Here is an 18,233-nt window from a genome sequence, read left to right on the forward strand (position 1 = left end):
GTCTTACTAGTTGTATGTCATGTCCCCACTATCACTATTCAACAAAGATGTAAGTCATACTCTCCCCTTCTAGTTCCAAACAACATTTCGAAGCTGGAATTTTATATTAAAATGTTAAGTAAGAACAACCTTTATGGGAGTTCATTAAAGATGCTTATGCTAATGATGTTGAAGCTGTAAATATGGTTTTTAGGAGCTTGAAAATACCTACTCATTATTTGAATTTAGCACTATCATTAGAAGCAAAGCACTGTTTTTTCTACAGGTTTTTGAACTACTATGACCATAAATGGTAAAATGGACAGCAAACACAACACAATGGGCCACTTAGCCATGCAGAATTCATGATTCCAGGAATATTCTGGAAATGCGACACGTTTACCTGAGAATTAATCCTTACCTGCTCCCTGTTCCATTTCCGCTTGGAAAGTCATGGACTTTAACTGGAAATTGCTCCATCTGACTAAGACAGTTGTTCATTTTGTGGACCAAAGCCAACAAAGGTGCATTTTCTAATGGCTCTAATCTTCCAATGGGTTCTTCTCCAGGAAGCTGAAATTAAAGTTTTGCTTAATTATTTAATTTTTAAAATAGTTTTTGACAAGTGGTCACTGAGTAACTCTCTGACCAAATACTGACAAAGCAGGCAGGCTACAGGCAAATGCGAGCTTATATTCCACATGCTATGGGCAACCCAAACCCAATGATTATATTTCACCAGGAACATAGGCAAGCATTTGACTTCCACAAAACAAAATGTGCCTGTTTATCCAAAACTATGGTTTAACCCAATTAAGAAAAAAAAGTACATAAAAACACATGGCAGTCAATTTTTGGGCGTGAGATAAAATGTTATCTTCAAAGCATGTTTTAGTCATTTGCCTATCAAGTTCTCTCTGGGGAAAGAGGAAAGCCATATATGGCTACCAGTCAGTTATGCCTTTTAATACCACCTCCCCTAGATTCTTGAAAGAGTAAGTAATGAACACAAGAATGAAGCGACCCCTTTAATACTGGAGCTTTAAGTACTTACTGGAGAAGAGAAAAACACATGAAGGAACCTTTTCAATCTCACATCCCTGCTTACAGCATCTTTTTCACTCTTAGACGTCAAGTAAAGCAGCAGCTGTTTCATAAACCCACTATGCTGGATCTCAAATGAAGATACATCAGACTCAGAGACTATACTACGGATTTCTACAAGGCACTCAACTCCACCATCCACCTGAAATAAACAGTCTCTGTATGAGAATGAGGCTTAGTAGTCCAAGAACTATTCCACAAATGGAACAAGAACCAGCATATTTAAAAATAAAAACTCAAATCCAGAGGAATACATATCCCAGATTTTTTTACACATACTCTGCACTGCCTTACTTACTTTACACAACTTAAGTGAGCATGTGCAGAAAAGTTCATACCAATACACCACTAAAAGGCAGCCTATATGTAGCGGCCTTATGAGAACGTAACTATTCAGCACATTACACGGAAACTGGGTGCCTAAGTAATGTTATCCAGGATGTTTTCCCCTCACAAAGCATTCCTGGAGAGGCTTGAATGGAAAATCTATTCAGAAATATTTTCTGCAAGTTGGTTCAATGTTTACTGAGCTAAGAATAAATGTGCCCACATGTTCCCCCGTCCCTTTGTGTGCCAGCTTCAGCGTTTCTCTCATGGTTTATGTCACAATTTCCCCAATACATCTAAATCACGAAACTGTGGCTTGATATCTGCTTACCAAACAGGATATGATCATCGCTAAATGAGCGCCAAAGAACTTTTAAAACTAGCTGATGTTTGAAAATGCTAGTTGTATGCCGATACCACCATGCAGGAACACTGACTATGTAGCTGTGTGAGAAAATTATGTAAGGAGGGCCTTTTAAAACAGTGAAATACTGACTCTGCACATAACGGTAAGCCAGGAATCCCAAATAACTTGAACTATGATATGATCAAGCAGTGAGCTACTGCGTGAAGCCCACTCCGCTTCTCTTCACATAAGCAAGCAGAACAAAAATCAGGTTGTGATAGCTTAGCATAATGTCTAAATGCAGGATTCTGGTCTGTTAGTCCTAAATTTGTTGGACAACAAATCATGGCTTGTTTGGAAGTCAAACCAACCAACTAGAATTCTGCATTTGGGCATCACGCTGAACTATTCCTTCTTCATTTGTTGTACCTGCTATACCTGAAGAGAGCGCAAGCTGCATGCACTAGCACACTGCTTGACCGTATTGTACAACTTGCTGGCTGCACGTTCATCGCCTTTTAAAATTCCAGCAATCTTTAAGATTTAGGACATCATCCATCCTAAAAGCAGAGCTGGGCACACTTTTAAGAGTCCCCTGCTCACTGACCTTCTACACATGCACATGGCAGCATGCTAGATTACCACCAGGAATTTACCACGGGGTAGCTAAAGTGGTGTCCTTCAGATGTTGCCCAACTCCCATCAGCCCCAGACAGCGTGGCTATACAGGATAATGGGAGTTGCAATCCACCATATTAGATGTCCAAATCTATTATACCCTCTCCCCTCCCCACCAAGTTACATAAACATCTATTGAATCCTCTATGTGTAAAACTGCATCCATCACCCACTCTAAGGATTGTGTTCCTATATTCATATAGTTACAATGTTCAGGGAGCACTATTTAAAGATTCCTGGCTTTGTATCATAAGGCACTGGACATACATAAATTGGCAGTGACAACATACCAATATACCCTACAACATAGAAGAACTGCAAAATGGAAAAGTTAGTGACGCCAATGGCTTTTAAACAGACAACTTCTGAAGCTTAGAAGCTGGATGCAATAAGCACTGATGACCTCGCTATTTTAATAAATAAATAAAGGCAGAAAAGGCTTGGGGCTTATCCATGTGTACATTCTAAGTAGTATTAAACTATTTGTTCTTCCTGTGAAAAGTTTGTCCTCTCATTCCAATATAGATTAAAAAGATATTCTAACCTGAAGGTTGAGTTGTTCAGTTGCAGTGCAAAGTCTCTGTAACACATTTAGTGCAGGGTTGCTTCCATCCATGTTCTCAGAGCTAAAATAACGCTCCACAAATTTGTGGGCTTGCTCTTTAATCCAACCCTTAATTTTCTCTCTACAAGAAATGTACAGTTTAATATATTGAACACTTAACATTGGCATACTAAGCACAACTGCCCTGCACAATTTGAGTACATTTTCACAGTGCAAAGAAGTCTCGGAGGTAGGAAAATCTGAAAGGCCAAGAATTTTCTTCCCACCAAAAAGAACTCCCATTGCACTTTAGTCCAGGTTTGTTAAATATAGACAGTTACTTTATCCAGATCGCTCATGAGTATAACTTCATTCTCCTTGCAATCTCATTTCCCTCTACTCTGCTTGTCCTATGATTTTAAGAATTTATCCTCTACATATACTTTTACTCCCCCATTCTGTAAACTTCATTTTGGCACATTCTGTCCCAGCTTGAAGTTCTTCATCATCCTCTCCTACCAAAATTTTCTATTAAAACCAAGACTAAGCTGCCACAGACAACACGGGTAATCTATATTAGACTTTTTTTGCACGTCATAGTAAACTATAGTTAACAGTTTACTGTGAACATGCTGATCTGGATCACTTTGGTCCTCCCCACCAGCAAGCTGGAGAAACAGGTCATGGTGCCTGGGCTTACTGTGGGTGTTTGATCTGTTGCCAAGAACAAACCTTGGTTACAAGATTGCAGTTTGATTAAAAACAAACATTGGTTTGAACACAATGCTAAGCCAGGAATCATGGCCTGTTCTGCAGGAGAATGTGACCAAGATCAATGTTCATAGTAAACCATTAACTTTGGTTTACCATGGCATGTGAACTGGGCCACTATAGGCTTCACTGAATGGAGTTTTGTGTAGTGAAGTATGATTATACCTGTTGTTGGATATTGTGTCCTTTGAGGCAGCTCTTGCCAGACCACTCACACCTGCTGTACGTGCTGGTTCAATGTTGTTGCTATTGGACTGTGTGCTTAATCTTCCCCAGGTTTTAGGATTCAAACTTGCCAAGAAGGAAGATTTAGGAGATTGAGTAGCTGTAGGGCTTTTAGCTTTTGGAAAAAGAGAATGGGAGAGAAAGTTGAAAGTTTAAGCTTTAAAAAGTCTTAAGCTTTACCATTTGGCATTAAAAGTTACCAACATTCAGAGTTCTGCTCCCTTTTAATGCATGTCATGTTTTCCTCCTAAGCAAAGCTGTGAGATAAGCAATTATAGCTCCCAATTGTGGAATAAAATATTATCAGGTGGATCTTCAAAGTGATTTAAAGACACTTAAATGTTTACAGTTCAAATGTGTACACAAACATACATCAATGCTAAAGCTGCTATGTGTGTCTATTTTATCATGTGTCCACACACTACTAAAAGGTCACCAGCACTTACAATGGATTCATCTCAAATTTTAAAAAAGCTTAATACTCTCCACCTTTCTTTTTACAGAAAGAATGGTCACAGCAGAAGCAGAAAAAGAAGATTACACACAAAGATACAGCTAAAGGAAGCAAGTAAAATCAAGTAAACTGAACTTCAGTGACAGCCAGGAGGTATCATCACCTACCTATAAAGGGGGGGGGGGGGTTGCTAGGGGGTGGGAATTAGCAGCAGCCTTCACTTTAAGCTTTGTATGGAGCAGATAGCTTCTTCTGCATTTAATGAAAACTTTGATTTCCAGAAACAACAAAAATTTACTTCCATTTCCATATTCTAATAATCTAATCAAAGCCACTTCAAACATTTGTGCCAAAACAAGAAGTTTCCGGTCAAAAATATATCAGTTCATTCAGTTGCTCAAAGTACAATGTCATTGCTTTGATTTGGAAATATTTATTTTACAGGTCTGCCAACATCTAGGCATTTAGGGCATATTCAGAACTAGAAAACGTTCTTTCCTGAGGACTGTACAGCACTGCTTCTTAAGTAGCCACAATATTTGATTTACTATACCCGTTATGCAATTTCAACAGAAGCTTACCTTGATTGTCTACTTTGTCATCATCTCTGGGAGGTGAATACTTTGGCCGCCGGGGCCCACGTTTTGGCAATCTTTTTCTCTTCAGAACATCACTTAATCGGCTGTCAAATGTTAAAAAATGCACATGTCATACATACATCAGGCCTGATACATTACATTTGAACCAAACTGTAATATATTTGAACCAACCTGGATTTTAAATTATAGCTAATAATCTCAGCTAATAAACTGGTTTGTTAGCATTTTTCTTCCACTTTAGCAGACAGCTCAGATTATTTTAATTTGTCTGTCAAAGAAAGCATTCTAATGTGGGACCTTAACCTATTTCTCAGCAATGCCATTAGTAGCGTTTTGTTCACAGACCAAGTCAAACACACTCACCCCTGTGGACTCAGGTCCAGAGAGTCTTCCCTGCTGTGCTGTAAGCTTGGAGAGCCTAAGTCTGCGGCTGCATTGCTAGCAGCAGTGGCTGTTCCAGTGCTTATTGTTGTAGTAGCACCCAGCGTTCCTGAGCCATTAGTGCATGCTTTGGGGGGACTTGTCAGCAAAGCCTCCGATTCTGCAAGATTTTTCACCTGGTGCATTACACCTTTTTAAAAAAGAAAGATAACCTTCAGTGACAAAGAGACACGTATTTCAATGTGGTTTGCTTGTTCAAATCACATGACCAGGGGTGCCAACTTGAATGAATTTTTTTGGGGGGGAGGGGTAAGCCCCGCCTTGCATAATCTATCACAAGACCTTGCACACACACACCATTTGAATAGCAACACTCATTAACTTTGGGGGGGGGCTGCCCACTCCAATATTTTATTGGGGAGGGGCAAAGGGTCCTCGGCCCCTAGGAGTTGGCTTCTATGCACATATTTTTAATACAACAAGACACATGAATCTAACTTCTGCCATTACCTTCTCTTCTGAAGTAAACACTGAAAATATCAGGTAACTTTTGCATTAAGATCTCTGCCATTTGAAGGGCTCCAACTACTATCTTAAGGTCTTGACTTGACAGCATAGAGGCTATATGACTGCAATAGAAAATGAAGACAAACAAAATTCAGCAAGATGAAAGCAGCTTCATTCACATTTTGCATACACAAATAAGGACATTTTCAGTACTGGGCAGGTTGCTGAAAGTGGGAAGGAATGTTATATTTCTGGTACCGTGGGATCAATTTCACACATTGCATGGCAAGATGCCTGACTTGTTGCTTTCACACAGACAACCATGATGTGCAACCAATCCTGGGGTTTATGTTTTGTGTTTACGAATAGGTTTTTATAATTATTTTGTCTGGTATCTACATTTTCTCCTTGGTCAACAAGCAATCCAGTCAATAGGCCATGCGAAGACCAATTGCCATATAATGAGCATTTTGGGATTTTGTCACCGTAAAATAAAAAAAGCACATCCATTGAATATGCGCAATTTAGAAAGCAGTTATAGTTAATGAACAATGGATATTCATTGATTAAAAACGCTGTGCCTTTCATTTCTTAGAGAACACAATGGCAATCACAGCTAAACACAGAAGCCTCAAGTGGTAACCAGATATCTTAAGAGGCAGTTTGCATTTTGAGACTCATGTTTTAGTCAAATGAACTGCTAGGTTAAGAATCTGACTCATCATAATATCATTCAGAATAGGTTTTGCATCAAAGTGCGCATAACAATTACCTTGATACTGCATGATTTTTCAGCACATCCTTCAGAAGTTCAGCATCAGCAAAATAAATTATCCTAAGAATTGCTCTAAGGCACTTGTGTCTTACTGCAGGTCCAGCTGAAGAACTGTACACTTCATAGAGAACACCAAATAATGTTTTAATGAAAGATTTAGCCAGTTCTGGGTCTTCTTTCATTAACTGTGCTCGAGCATCATCCTTCTTTGATTCTGGATGTCCACCTACAGGAAAATAATTTGACCATTAAATTTCAAGGAATGGTACGTTGTTTAATTTTATCCAGCCTAAACTCCTCAAGGTAACATACTAGCATAAAATTTACAAAAAAAAAATGTACCAGGAAGTACTATTTATTTATTTCATAAAATTTATACACACCACTTAGTTGTAAAGAAACCTCAAAGTGGTTTACAAAAAGATGAAACAATACAACCAAGAAAAAAAAATCACTACCATGTTTAAAAACAGCTGGGTAGGCTTGTCTAAACAAGGAAGTTTTTAGCAGGCACTGAAAAGAGCACAGTGAAGGAGCCTGCTTTGATCTCAATAGGCAAGGAGTTCTGAAGTGCACATGCTACCACACCAAATGATCAAGTTCTTACAAATGCAGAACAGATATTATTTGGCACCTGTAGTAGTGCCAATTCCACAGACTGAAATGGTTGTGTGGGCACAGTAGGGCAAGGCCTTCTCATAAGTAAACCAGTCCCAAGTTGTTAAGGGCTTTATTATGATAACAGTAACAGCTTGAACTTGATCCAGCAAGCAAATTGACAGCCAGTACAGATCTCTGAGCAGAGGTGCTATATGTTGACAAGGACTCACTCCTGTCAGCAGTCATGCTGCAGCATTCTGCACTAACTGCAGCTTTTGGATCAAGCCCAAGGGAAAACCCACAAAGAGTGCATTTCGTCAATCCTGTAGAAACCAATGCATGAACACCAACCCACTGTGGGCTCCATTTTATTAGCATTCAAATTTAAGTTTATTGACCTTTATCCAGCACCAGTCCAGCACTGGCATAGCCTCTCCTGATTCAGATGCTATGGGGAGAGAAAGCTAGGTGCCATCCTCAAAATCTCCTGGTGACAGTTCCCTGCAGCTTCATATAGCAAGAGGGACAGTATAGATCCCACAGGGTGCAACAAAAATTGCCCATTGCTACTGTCTGGTAGCAGGCTTGCGGGGAGAAATGGAAACACTTCAAAACAGTACCTCCCACCAACAACCCACAAAGTCACTTCAAAGGAATACCATTATTGATGGTATTGAAAGGTGCAGAGAAATCAACGAGAATCTGAATTTAAATTCATTTACCTAATTTTCCCACTCTAAAAGGGGCAGAGTGGAAATTCTCATCATTACATATTAGAAAGCATGTGGCCCTAAATAGGATCTCGTTCCTTATGATAGGTATCTGAACGACACCAAACTTTATATATAGGAGACATGCCTTAATTACAAAAGCAAAATGTGGGAACTATTTTTAAAATAGTACTTACTAGTGTTGGTATTGGCTAGAGGGTTAGGTTTTCTCTGAATGGCACGTGCTGTTCCAGTATCCTCATTGATCTGCTGCATAGAATTAAAGTCAATTGTATAAACACGCCCCAGCGTAGACAGACTTATTTCATCTTCACCAACCTGATGAGCTGCCTGAAGACAAATATGTAAGTTTAAACTCTGTATGAGTTTTGAGTTTACATAAATGAAGATACCGTGTTCCCCGCTGCTGAGGGATAAAATGGGCACAAAATGAAAGAGTTGGTAACAGCCTCATATATGGGCCATGTCACAAATAAGGTTTTAAAAATTGTTTTTTGCCTGCTTTATGGTTTAATTGTCCTGATTTCATATTGCAAGCTACCCTAAGCACTTGCTTAAATTTATTTTTTGTGGACTACAAGTTTAAAATTAACATTCCAAAGTTTTCACCCTGTACTATACAGTATCAGCAAGGAAACTATTTTAATGGATATATTCAGCTAAGTCGGACAAAAATACCCACCATTTCATGAAAATGACTATACATAAGCTTCAAAATTAACCTAGCCTGAGGAGATGATTTGCATTTCATAGCTAAAATTTGATTAATAATTGTTAACCAATGTATACATTTACAAGAGTGAACAGTAAGCAATGTCTTTTCTTATACAGGGGTGTGTGGGTTACTACCTCAATTATCCGGCTATCAATTCTGTTATAGGGATGCCAAAGACCTCTGTCATCTCGCCATTGCCATATTGCACCATCTGTGTTCTGTGCGTTTCCTTTCTTTAGCATGGTGTCAACAGCAAAAATTCCTTCTTTCGGTAAGCAAGGCATCAATTCACTGAAAAGAGCAAAAACAAACAAACAAAATTAACAGCAGATTTTTGTGTAATGCTAGACTTCATGCCAGTGTATTACGAAATGGGATCTCATTCCTGAAAGAAAAACTCACCCCCCCCCCAAAAAAGAGCCTTACCAGATAAGTGATGTAAGCTCGTACAGTTCTTGAGGACTTCTTGGAACAAGGTCAATTTGTTCCTGACAACTTCCATTGGAGGCTCCACAAAGAAGAAAGTGAAGAGTTTCTGCAATATCTTTAAGCATAAACAATCAATCACAATGTTACTCTGCCATGTCTGTAGTAAGCATTAAAGAATGCTCTCAGAATGGAGCAATCCCAAGAAGAATGCACTTAGTGTGTATTTCTACTGCAAGAATTAAGTGTACACAGTAACAGTAACTGAAAGCAATCCAAAACCATACTGCACACATGATCCTCTCTAAAGCATAAGCCTTCAAGTGTGTGTGCCTGGGGAGGTATATTTCACCCTGGGGGGAAAATGGAAAAATCTTCTGACTCTTTATACTATAGGTTGATGCTGGCAACTTTACACAAAATAAAACTGATATTGGGTCCTTAGCAACGACTTTGGGGGTCACCAAGAGGCCAGGGTCCCTAGTGAACATTACAGGCATTTGTTAGGGTGAGGGAAAGAGAAACCAGTGCATTAATTAGCACAAAGGAATTGATTGGCTGTAATTGGAGCCTACAGCTCATTCCCTCTCCCCACCCCACTGTTGACTAGGATTGCAAATAGTATAGAAAATATAGTTCTGTACAGTGTGAAATCTGTCAGATCTACTGTCAAGACAGAGCTGCATCTAAATCAGTATGAGATGGGGAGGGGAGGCGAGCGCACCTGCCCATCTTTGGGCAGGAGAGTTACTGCTGCTTACCATGAGGGAGGTTGGCATTGTGCCAATGCACCAACAGAAGCAGCTCTACCAGTGTGTTCACACAGCAGCAACCTCCCTCCTGCTTTGCCCCTCCCATTCTCCATCCACGCAAGCAACCACAACTCTGCTACTAGGCAGTCGTAAGTGCCACCTCCTGACCACGCCATCTGCTGCTGATCTGTGCCAGAGCTCCACATTTCTCTAAGCATGCTTCTTTGTCTCCATGTGCTTGTTTTGCCCTTTTCATATGGTGAAAACACACACACACACACACACACACACACACACACACACACTTCTAAGTGATGCATCTCAGTTTACTGTGTCAAGAGTACACCAAGGATAGTCACAAGCACCAGGTTTGGAAAGCAATGTGTAATTTTACTAAATGACAAGATAGAAACATTTTTCTCATTAGAAACAACATGTGAACCAAAATTCTGAAATTCTGGTTCAGCTATCTTGTTTAAGCCTTCAACTACAAATGTATGTTGTCACGTTGCAGACTTGAAAACATGTTTTGTTACTAAAAAGTTAGAGCTGAAATGAAAATCTGAGAAATATTTGCTGTACAAGCAGAAAAGAAGCTGCTCATTGCAGGATCCCACTATCACTATTTATCTATTTTTTAAAGATCCAGTAGCTTGCTATCTTTTGAGTTTTGTAGAATTACTAGAAATTACCCAGTGGCAGTTGCTATTTAAGGGAAAAGCTTTACTCAATTTTGTGTTCTCAATTCATCTCACTCAGCTTTCATGCCTAGATTTTGCAATGAAACAGCTTTGGTTGCCCTGTGGAATGACATTTTCTTGGAGAAAAATGGAGAGAGTGCTGTATGTTAATGAAGCTGCTGCAGCAGGCATTTAACTATTTGCTATCATTTCACTTGCCAGTCCTACAGACACTATAACATCTAGTAAACAGAATACTAAGAGCCTACACATGCACTTACTTTGCTTCATAAGTTGAACTGCTAGTGTAGGACAGTTGGAGCACATAAGGGAAAACATGCGCACCACCATGATGAACATCCCTGAGCTCAGAATTGGAGGAGTCACTACTAGGAGCTGCTGAATATTTGTGAGCAAATCCTTAGAGGCAACTTGCTGGAGGAGATTCTTCAAAGGAAAGAAAGAGGGTTTTAAGTATCATTTGGTCAAAACCTTTTTTCAACATTATGCTGAAGACAGAAAATAGATGCTACCTCCTCATGTTGGAAGTTGTCCACTAGACGTGCAAAACAGAGGCAAGTGCTTTCTACTGACTTTTTGTCCTAAGAAATTGAAAACAAGTATTACATTTCAATACACAAGATTTGGCATGCAGGTACATCAAGAATTGCAATCCTGGAATTGTCCTATTACAGTGTTCGGCAGAGTTAACTGAGAAAGCATAAAAAAGGACCTAGTCAAGCTAATACACAACCAAGAATCACAACCCAAGAACTGGGACAAACTACTTAATATCAATATATTTCCATAGCCAAAATTATCTCCTTTAGGGGGCTGTACTACCATTAAGGTCCGGTGAAATTTCTCCACAGCACATGTAGATCAATCTAAGATTCACATATCAGAACAATTAGAAGATAGCTGACCCAGACAGTTTCTGACCTGGTGGGTTAGTCTTTGTGTAAGCAATGGCAGAGAATCTGCAACAAAGTGAAACTCATCAGGAGTGATGCTCTGGCAGCAGTTGGCAGCAATAGCTAGTGCATTCCTCTGGGCATTTATGCTGAAAAATTCCAGATACAGCAGACAGTCTGCTAAGCCTCCCTATAATACAAAACACACAAAACCAGTTCAAGCAAAGAAAGGACTTTAGATCATCAGGAGAGATACAGAAGTTTCTTGGAGCAAGTGCTCTTTAAAACTCTGGTAACAATCAAGATTCAAAATAGCCCCTTATTTTTTTAAACAGAAGAAATACTTACTGCCTGCAGAATAGCTTTACTATGTCTGCGTGATAACATCTCCAAGGCAGTGAGTGCCTGCTCTGCCACATCAATACACTGAATAACTTGCAGCTAGAACAAATAAAAGCCATTTATTTAGTTTTTAAAGTGATATGAAACAAGATTAGAAATTGATCTATGCTGTCAATCATTTTCCAATGTTCAAATTTTGAACCATACTTTAATAGTTTCCATTACCTTTAAACATGCACACTTTATAATACAACTTTATATTCACTCAAAGGCTTGTTACGTACCCCATACTATAGATATATATTTATTTTATACAACATTGGTGTGCTTCATTCTGATTCCTTACTTAATCACATGGAAAGAAAATGGGATTGTCCAGTATTTGTGTACAGTATTATACAAACCATTTCCAAATTGTAACATTTTACCCCATACTACTACTACTACTACCTATCTTTATTTAATTTTTTATATTATTATTATTATATCTGATTTAACTCAACCACAGCACTGAAATTTACAGTGTTCTTGAATCCTCCAGAGCAGACTGAACAGAAAATTCAGGATTACTGGAACTGGCTGTGTCTTTAAATTTACACTTTGCCAAATACATTTGACTACTCAAATGAATGTTCTGTAAACTCAGCCTAACTTCTGGCTTTGATGTATTCAGCTTACAGGGCTATGGGTAGGACAGAAGCAAACACTTTACCCAGGCCCATTAGTCCAGGCTTGCAAGCCTGTTACCAAGAAGAAACCTATGTTCTCTATACAGTGTCCAGATATTGCTAGAGCCAACCAGAAACATGAACAGAAGCAACATCCTAAACAGTGAGGTGCTTCTGGCCCAAGGCCCCCTAGAAGAGTGTGTGCATGTGCGGACTTTGTTTTAAGTGACAATGTACCACACTACATTAAATGCTCTGTCAAGAACTACAAGTCCCAGTTCTTTTAGTTTCCGCTGGCAAATTTTATGCAAAGGCAAGAGCTGCCAGCAGGGTGTGGCAGCCATCCAGCAACTGGGACAGGGGAGAGAACAAGTCCCATAATCATGGACTTTTGAGACCCCAGGGACAGGAGACACCAGTGCTGCCAACAGGATTTACTGGCCCCAGAACATGCATAAACAATACAAAGCTAGGCCTCTCGTCTCTAGAATGGTATTAGAACTGGCACTAGATTCCAGGAACAATATCTGAAGGTCATACATCACTCATGTATAACATATATACATACCTGCTATGCTATCATATTTGTTCATAAATACAATCAGATGGCTATAAATGTTAGGGAACTAAAAGCAGCTAAAAGAAACAAGTAAATCCTCTTTTTTTTCAGGTGTTGGAGTCCATCTTAAAACTTTATACCAGGTTGAGAAAAATTACTCTTTGTACTGCTTCATAAGACATTATGTTACAACAAATGTTAAGTTCATAAAGTTAGTTAACAGTATTACCTTTTCCAAAAAAACAGGAATTGCATCTACTACAACAGCAGATGATCTGGGAAGTGCTTCCATCATATAGGTTAAGGCTCGACAAGCATGATTCATCTATTAAAAGATATAAGAACATAAGAGCCCTGCTAGAGCAGTTTAAAACCTATCTAGTCTCGAATTTTGTTTCCCTCCATAGCCAACCAGATGCGTGTAAGAAGCCTACAAAAGTAGAGCATAAAAAGTAATAGGTCTTCCCTACTGTTGTTCCCTAGGAAGTGGTTATCACGAGACATTCTGCCTCTTGTACTGGACCTAGCATATAGCCACCACGACCAGCAGCCATTGATCTAACAATGCTATCTAGAATGTGCAAACTAGCAAAGCCTGCTTTGAGATTTACCTGAAGCTGCATTTAACAAAGTGTGCATGAAATACTTACAATGTCAAAATTGTGCTCCATCTGCAGCAATGTTATCTGCAAACAATACGAAAGAATGAGTCAGCTTGCAAGAACAATTTCTCTAAATTCTAGTAATTTATAAGTGTGCTGAATCTACAATTCCCATCATTCCTAGCTAACAGGACCAGTGGGCAGGGATGTTTGGAAATGTAGTCCCAAACATCTGGAGGGCTGGAGTTTGCCTATGCCTGCCTTATGAGATAGGTTAGGCTGAGAGAGACTTGCTAAAGACCACCCACACAGCTTCAAGCCTGAGCAAAAGTTTGAACCCATGTCTATCCAGTTCAAATACAAACCCCTACCCCCTACACTGGATCTCAGAATGGCTGGACAAGATGCACATTTATTCCCTAGTTGTCTGAAACACAATCAGTAATTTGCTGTTTCTTTAAAAATGTCACTTTTTGCCAAGGCCATTGGTGAAACATACTGCTCTAAAACATTTAGAGAGAATGCAGTTATTGAAGCATTTACTTCTTCATGAAAACACAGTAGATAATACATTACATGTTCAAATGAATGAGTGAAGACTGGTCCTTACCAGAGCTGGCACAACACTCTTGACTGGAAATCCTCCCAAAGTTTCTTCATTCCCCATGACCAACAACTGACACATTTCAATCACAGACTGCAATTGCTGGCTTTCATCAGTAGCCTGGAGCCCCTGTAGAAGTTGCTGAGCTTTAGAACCTAGAAAAATTGGGGATTTTGAAAGCTTAAATCTTCCACTTCCACAATATATTATCATAGTTGATTAGGAGAGACAAGGCATTTTCATTAGCTGCCTATCATAAATATGAAAGCAGGAAGTCAGTAATGCTGCATTTATATGCATCTTTGTTGATATTTAAATGTTATTAGATTACAGCTACCAAATAAACCAACAGTATGTGCTTTAAGCTACCGAAATGCACTATAATATTCAAGAGATAGTGCAAACTGAATCCATCCTGATAAGATAGGAACAGAAATAGAAAGACAATTTAAGATCATTTTTTTAGCTAGCAGAGTTCTCAACCTGATCAAACCCTGGTAGATCTATGGGCACATAGTTCTGAATCACTATTCAAAATGAAGTTCCAAATTCACCTGCAATTGAGACACACACAGTTATGCCTCTTCTCACTCCTGCTTAATACTGCACTTGTAGCTTTCTGTACTTCAGGCTTTCTAGTGATGAACTGATGCCAAATGACAGATGCCTCCCCGGAGGACATTAAGCTGAATTGTATATTGTCTTCCTATGCCAACTGTAGAGAATTGCCTAACTGTAGAGAATTAGGCTGTTATGCTGTACTGTTGTGTCATTATACTGGAATAATTACACTGGCAAAACTTTGAGAGGATCCCGATTCTGTTTTAAACATTCAAAAACCTTTCTTCTTCATGGTACACCCTCCACAGTGAAGTACCAACAACAAAAAACCTTTAGTCAAAATATGCAGTTTTAATCAATCATGAGAGATTAGAGAACAATGTGTTTCTGAACTGCATCTCACCAGTCAAAGTTTCACAGTGTCAATAGACTGGGCGTACATCTAAGTCTGGATATGTCATAGGCTAGTGCTTCTGTTAACATATGCATCATTTACTTAAAATACAGAGCTACTGATGAAACTTCTAACAGCAAGGTAAGTAGATACATCTTCCTAATTTAGGAAAGCTTAGAAAATGTAAACCACCTTGGTCAATGGACTGAATCACTGTAGAAATATTTGATTACCTATGCAGAGGCTGTGTTTGGACAATGTTGGTTTATTAAATGGGGATTTAACTGTGAACCACTGCACTGTGAACCACTATTAAACCAGAAAGCATCTAATTAACCATCAAGTACAATAAAAATAGTGAAAAACACATTTAAACTTTAGGAATCCTGCAAAAGCAATTATTTGAGAGAACAACCAGATAAGCATAAAAAAACAACATACTAAAGGTTGAAGATGGGTACTTTTCATTCCCAGCTGTCAGGCTTACTACAGGACAGGACACATGGGGACAACTGTTCCTAGCATTGCAGGCCCTCCCTGTGGGTCCATGTGGTTGTTCAGATTCCTTAGAAGGGGCCATGGTCCAACCAGATAGGAAGTGACTCTTGGACACTGTCAAACATGGCACCCCTTAGTCAACAATAGCCAGTGAAATTGGGAATGTGCACCCATGTCTCGAATCACCCACCCACAACTCCAGGAAAAGTGTTTGCTAGAAGACAGTACTGAATTAGGTACACCCCAATGATTCTTTCTGGCACAAGAAAGTGTCAAGCGTGGCACTCCAATTCCAATAATAGCCAAAGTGTTTAGAAATGAAGAACTGGGGGTGTACACCCCAAGCTCTGAGCCACCACAAATCATATGCCTAAAAAAAGCCTTGTACAATCAAAGACAAGCTTCCATGTAAGATGGCACAGAACTGGCATCCAATCCAGAGAAATAATCATGTGCAATACACCATCCCATGCCAACCATAGCCAATGTATGCAGAATGAACAAAGTATCAGGTGTGTGTGTGTCTGTGTGTCCTAATAGGTTTTCAGCCACTCTAAATCATACAATGACATAATAATAAATTATTATTATTATTATTATTATTATTATTATTATTATTATTTGTACCCTGCCCATCTGGCTGGGTTTCCCCAGCCACTCTGGGCGGCTTCCATACAAAACAAAAATACACTAAAATATCATACATTAAAAACTTCCCTGAACAGGGCTGCCTTAAGATGTCTTCTGCATTGTGTCCATCTCAGTGCTTAGTTTGAGCACAAGACACGGTCAAGCATGGTGCCCCCATGCCAATAGCAGCCAAAATGTTACCCAAAAGCTAATTTGCAGATGGGGCAGGGTGTGTGTCCTTTAGACCCCTCGTAAGCAGTGGTTATTACTTTTCAATCCAACTACTTGGGATGATAAAACATTATTTGGCAGGAATGTTAAAGGTCAACCTTGTTTTTACTGCACTAAAGTTTCCCCCTTTGTCCAAATCATAAAATGATGCCCACCACATATGGAACAAGTCAAAATCCTAAGTCACATTGTGAAGCTGGAAAAGGATTAATGGTTGAATCATGGTGAAAGTGCTGTGCATGTAGACAAAACCCCAGATTTAACTTGGCTTAAGAGACAGAGAAAGGATCATCCAAACCCTGTGATTCAAGTCTAGAAAGAAGTAGTTGTTTAAACAGGTTGCTTTAAATATGTTTCCCTTCGGCTGCAATAAATATAATTCAAGTGATTATGAAGAAATCCACAAATGTGGAGGTTTGACAAAAGCCAGTTAATAGGATGTTTTTGTTTTTTTACTTGTTAATAAAAGTTACAGTACAAGATCTAAGTATTCTGAGAATTTAGTCTTAGAAGTAGTCCTTCAAGAAGCTATAAGGCTGAGGAGGAACAAACTTCCCAAGAGTAGTAATTCCAGAAACTTCCTGGATGAAGCAGCTTACTTACTAGCTCCACTTCCAATTGTCCGATGAAAAAGTTGCGACATTCGAGGACCAAGAGGACCAAACAGATGTGGAGGAAGACCTCTAGCTTCCAACAGAGCTAGAGACAAAAATATACATATAACTTATTTGAAACTCATGCACAGCACCGTAATTTATAATTCACATCACAGACTTTCAGTGTTGTAGCACAGATTATTAGGATGATTAAACCCTACACCATAACAATAGTGAGCCAATTCTAATCAAGATCTGAGTGCAGTGAAGAATTTTAATATGGGCCGAGCTAGAACTGCTAACTTAGAAGCAATATTTTACATGCATTTACCTAGTCAACGGCCCCAAGCCTTGAAAGCTGTACGAGTTTAAAATAATTAATATCATACATCCCACTTGAACACCTACTTAAAACAACGAAAACTTAGAAAACCTATTTATTCTGATTGAAAATGAAAGTTCCAATACCTATTAATGGTACTACTTAAGACAGCTAAAGGTTTCTATTAAGGACAAAAGGCAGCTGAATCCTCTTTGCTCTTCTAAAAAGAAAAAAAAAAATTAAGAGCAAGGACTGCCAACTACCACCTAGAAGATAACGAAGCCAGTCTTTAGAGGATGCAGCGCTAGACCAAACAAAAAGATAAAACATTTTCTAATCACCATAAAAGCTGTTCCTTCCAATAATGAAACTTTGACTTTACAGTGTATGACGGCAAATGCAGTTCCAGAAATCAGAATGGGCAACATCCAGAGATAAGCAGGCCCAGTGTAATCTATGTACATTTATTTCAATCAATCTATTCTAACTTAGTTCTGCCTACTCAAAAGAACAATTTCGCTGGATATCACCCAATGCCATTTCCAATCTTCTCACCTCAAAAGTTTTATTTTTTATTTTAACAATGAAGATTTCACTTAAGTGATATGCCATCAATAATCAGAGTAACTGGAGTAGAAACAGTGAAAAAAGACATACAAGTCCTGGGAAATTAATGCTGACTGATCTACATTTCCTTCCCAAACAATATAAAAGTGCA

The 18,233-nt window shown here is 39.0% G+C and overlaps 1 protein-coding gene across 4 annotated transcripts in view; it reads right to left on the reverse strand.

Moving 5' to 3' along the window:
- TRIP12 (thyroid hormone receptor interactor 12) overlaps nt 1–18,233 on the reverse strand; it is a 68,951-nt gene that overhangs the window by 17,020 nt on the left and 33,698 nt on the right. For 2 of the 4 annotated variants that reach the window (XM_081861474.1, XM_081861473.1), the window contains exons 8-26: nt 17,201–17,296; nt 14,290–14,438; nt 13,728–13,763; nt 13,307–13,402; nt 11,857–11,949; nt 11,537–11,698; nt 11,128–11,196; nt 10,876–11,041; nt 9,163–9,280; nt 8,871–9,027; nt 8,198–8,270; nt 6,688–6,916; nt 5,919–6,037; nt 5,391–5,598; nt 5,010–5,110; nt 3,915–4,089; nt 2,979–3,120; nt 1,034–1,225; nt 401–552 (exon numbers count right to left, since the gene is read on the reverse strand). In XM_081861474.1, coding sequence (XP_081717600.1) covers nt 401–552; nt 1,034–1,225; nt 2,979–3,120; nt 3,915–4,089; nt 5,010–5,110; nt 5,391–5,598; nt 5,919–6,037; nt 6,688–6,916; nt 8,198–8,270; nt 8,871–9,027; nt 9,163–9,280; nt 10,876–11,041; nt 11,128–11,196; nt 11,537–11,698; nt 11,857–11,949; nt 13,307–13,402; nt 13,728–13,763; nt 14,290–14,438; nt 17,201–17,296 — 2,533 coding nt within the window. Of the gene's footprint in view, nt 1–400; nt 553–1,033; nt 1,226–2,978; nt 3,121–3,914; nt 4,090–5,009; nt 5,111–5,390; nt 5,599–5,918; nt 6,038–6,687; nt 6,917–8,197; nt 8,352–8,870; nt 9,028–9,162; nt 9,281–10,875; nt 11,042–11,127; nt 11,197–11,536; nt 11,699–11,856; nt 11,950–13,306; nt 13,403–13,727; nt 13,764–14,289; nt 14,439–17,200; nt 17,297–18,233 lie in introns of all 4 variants that reach the window. The other 2 variants (XM_081861472.1, XM_081861471.1) reach the window with 1 other exon arrangement.

The sequence above is a fragment of the Podarcis erhardii genome (assembly GCF_964252035.2).
Source record: "Podarcis erhardii genome assembly, chromosome: 5".
In the NCBI taxonomy this organism is placed as follows: domain Eukaryota; kingdom Metazoa; phylum Chordata; class Lepidosauria; order Squamata; family Lacertidae; genus Podarcis; species Podarcis erhardii.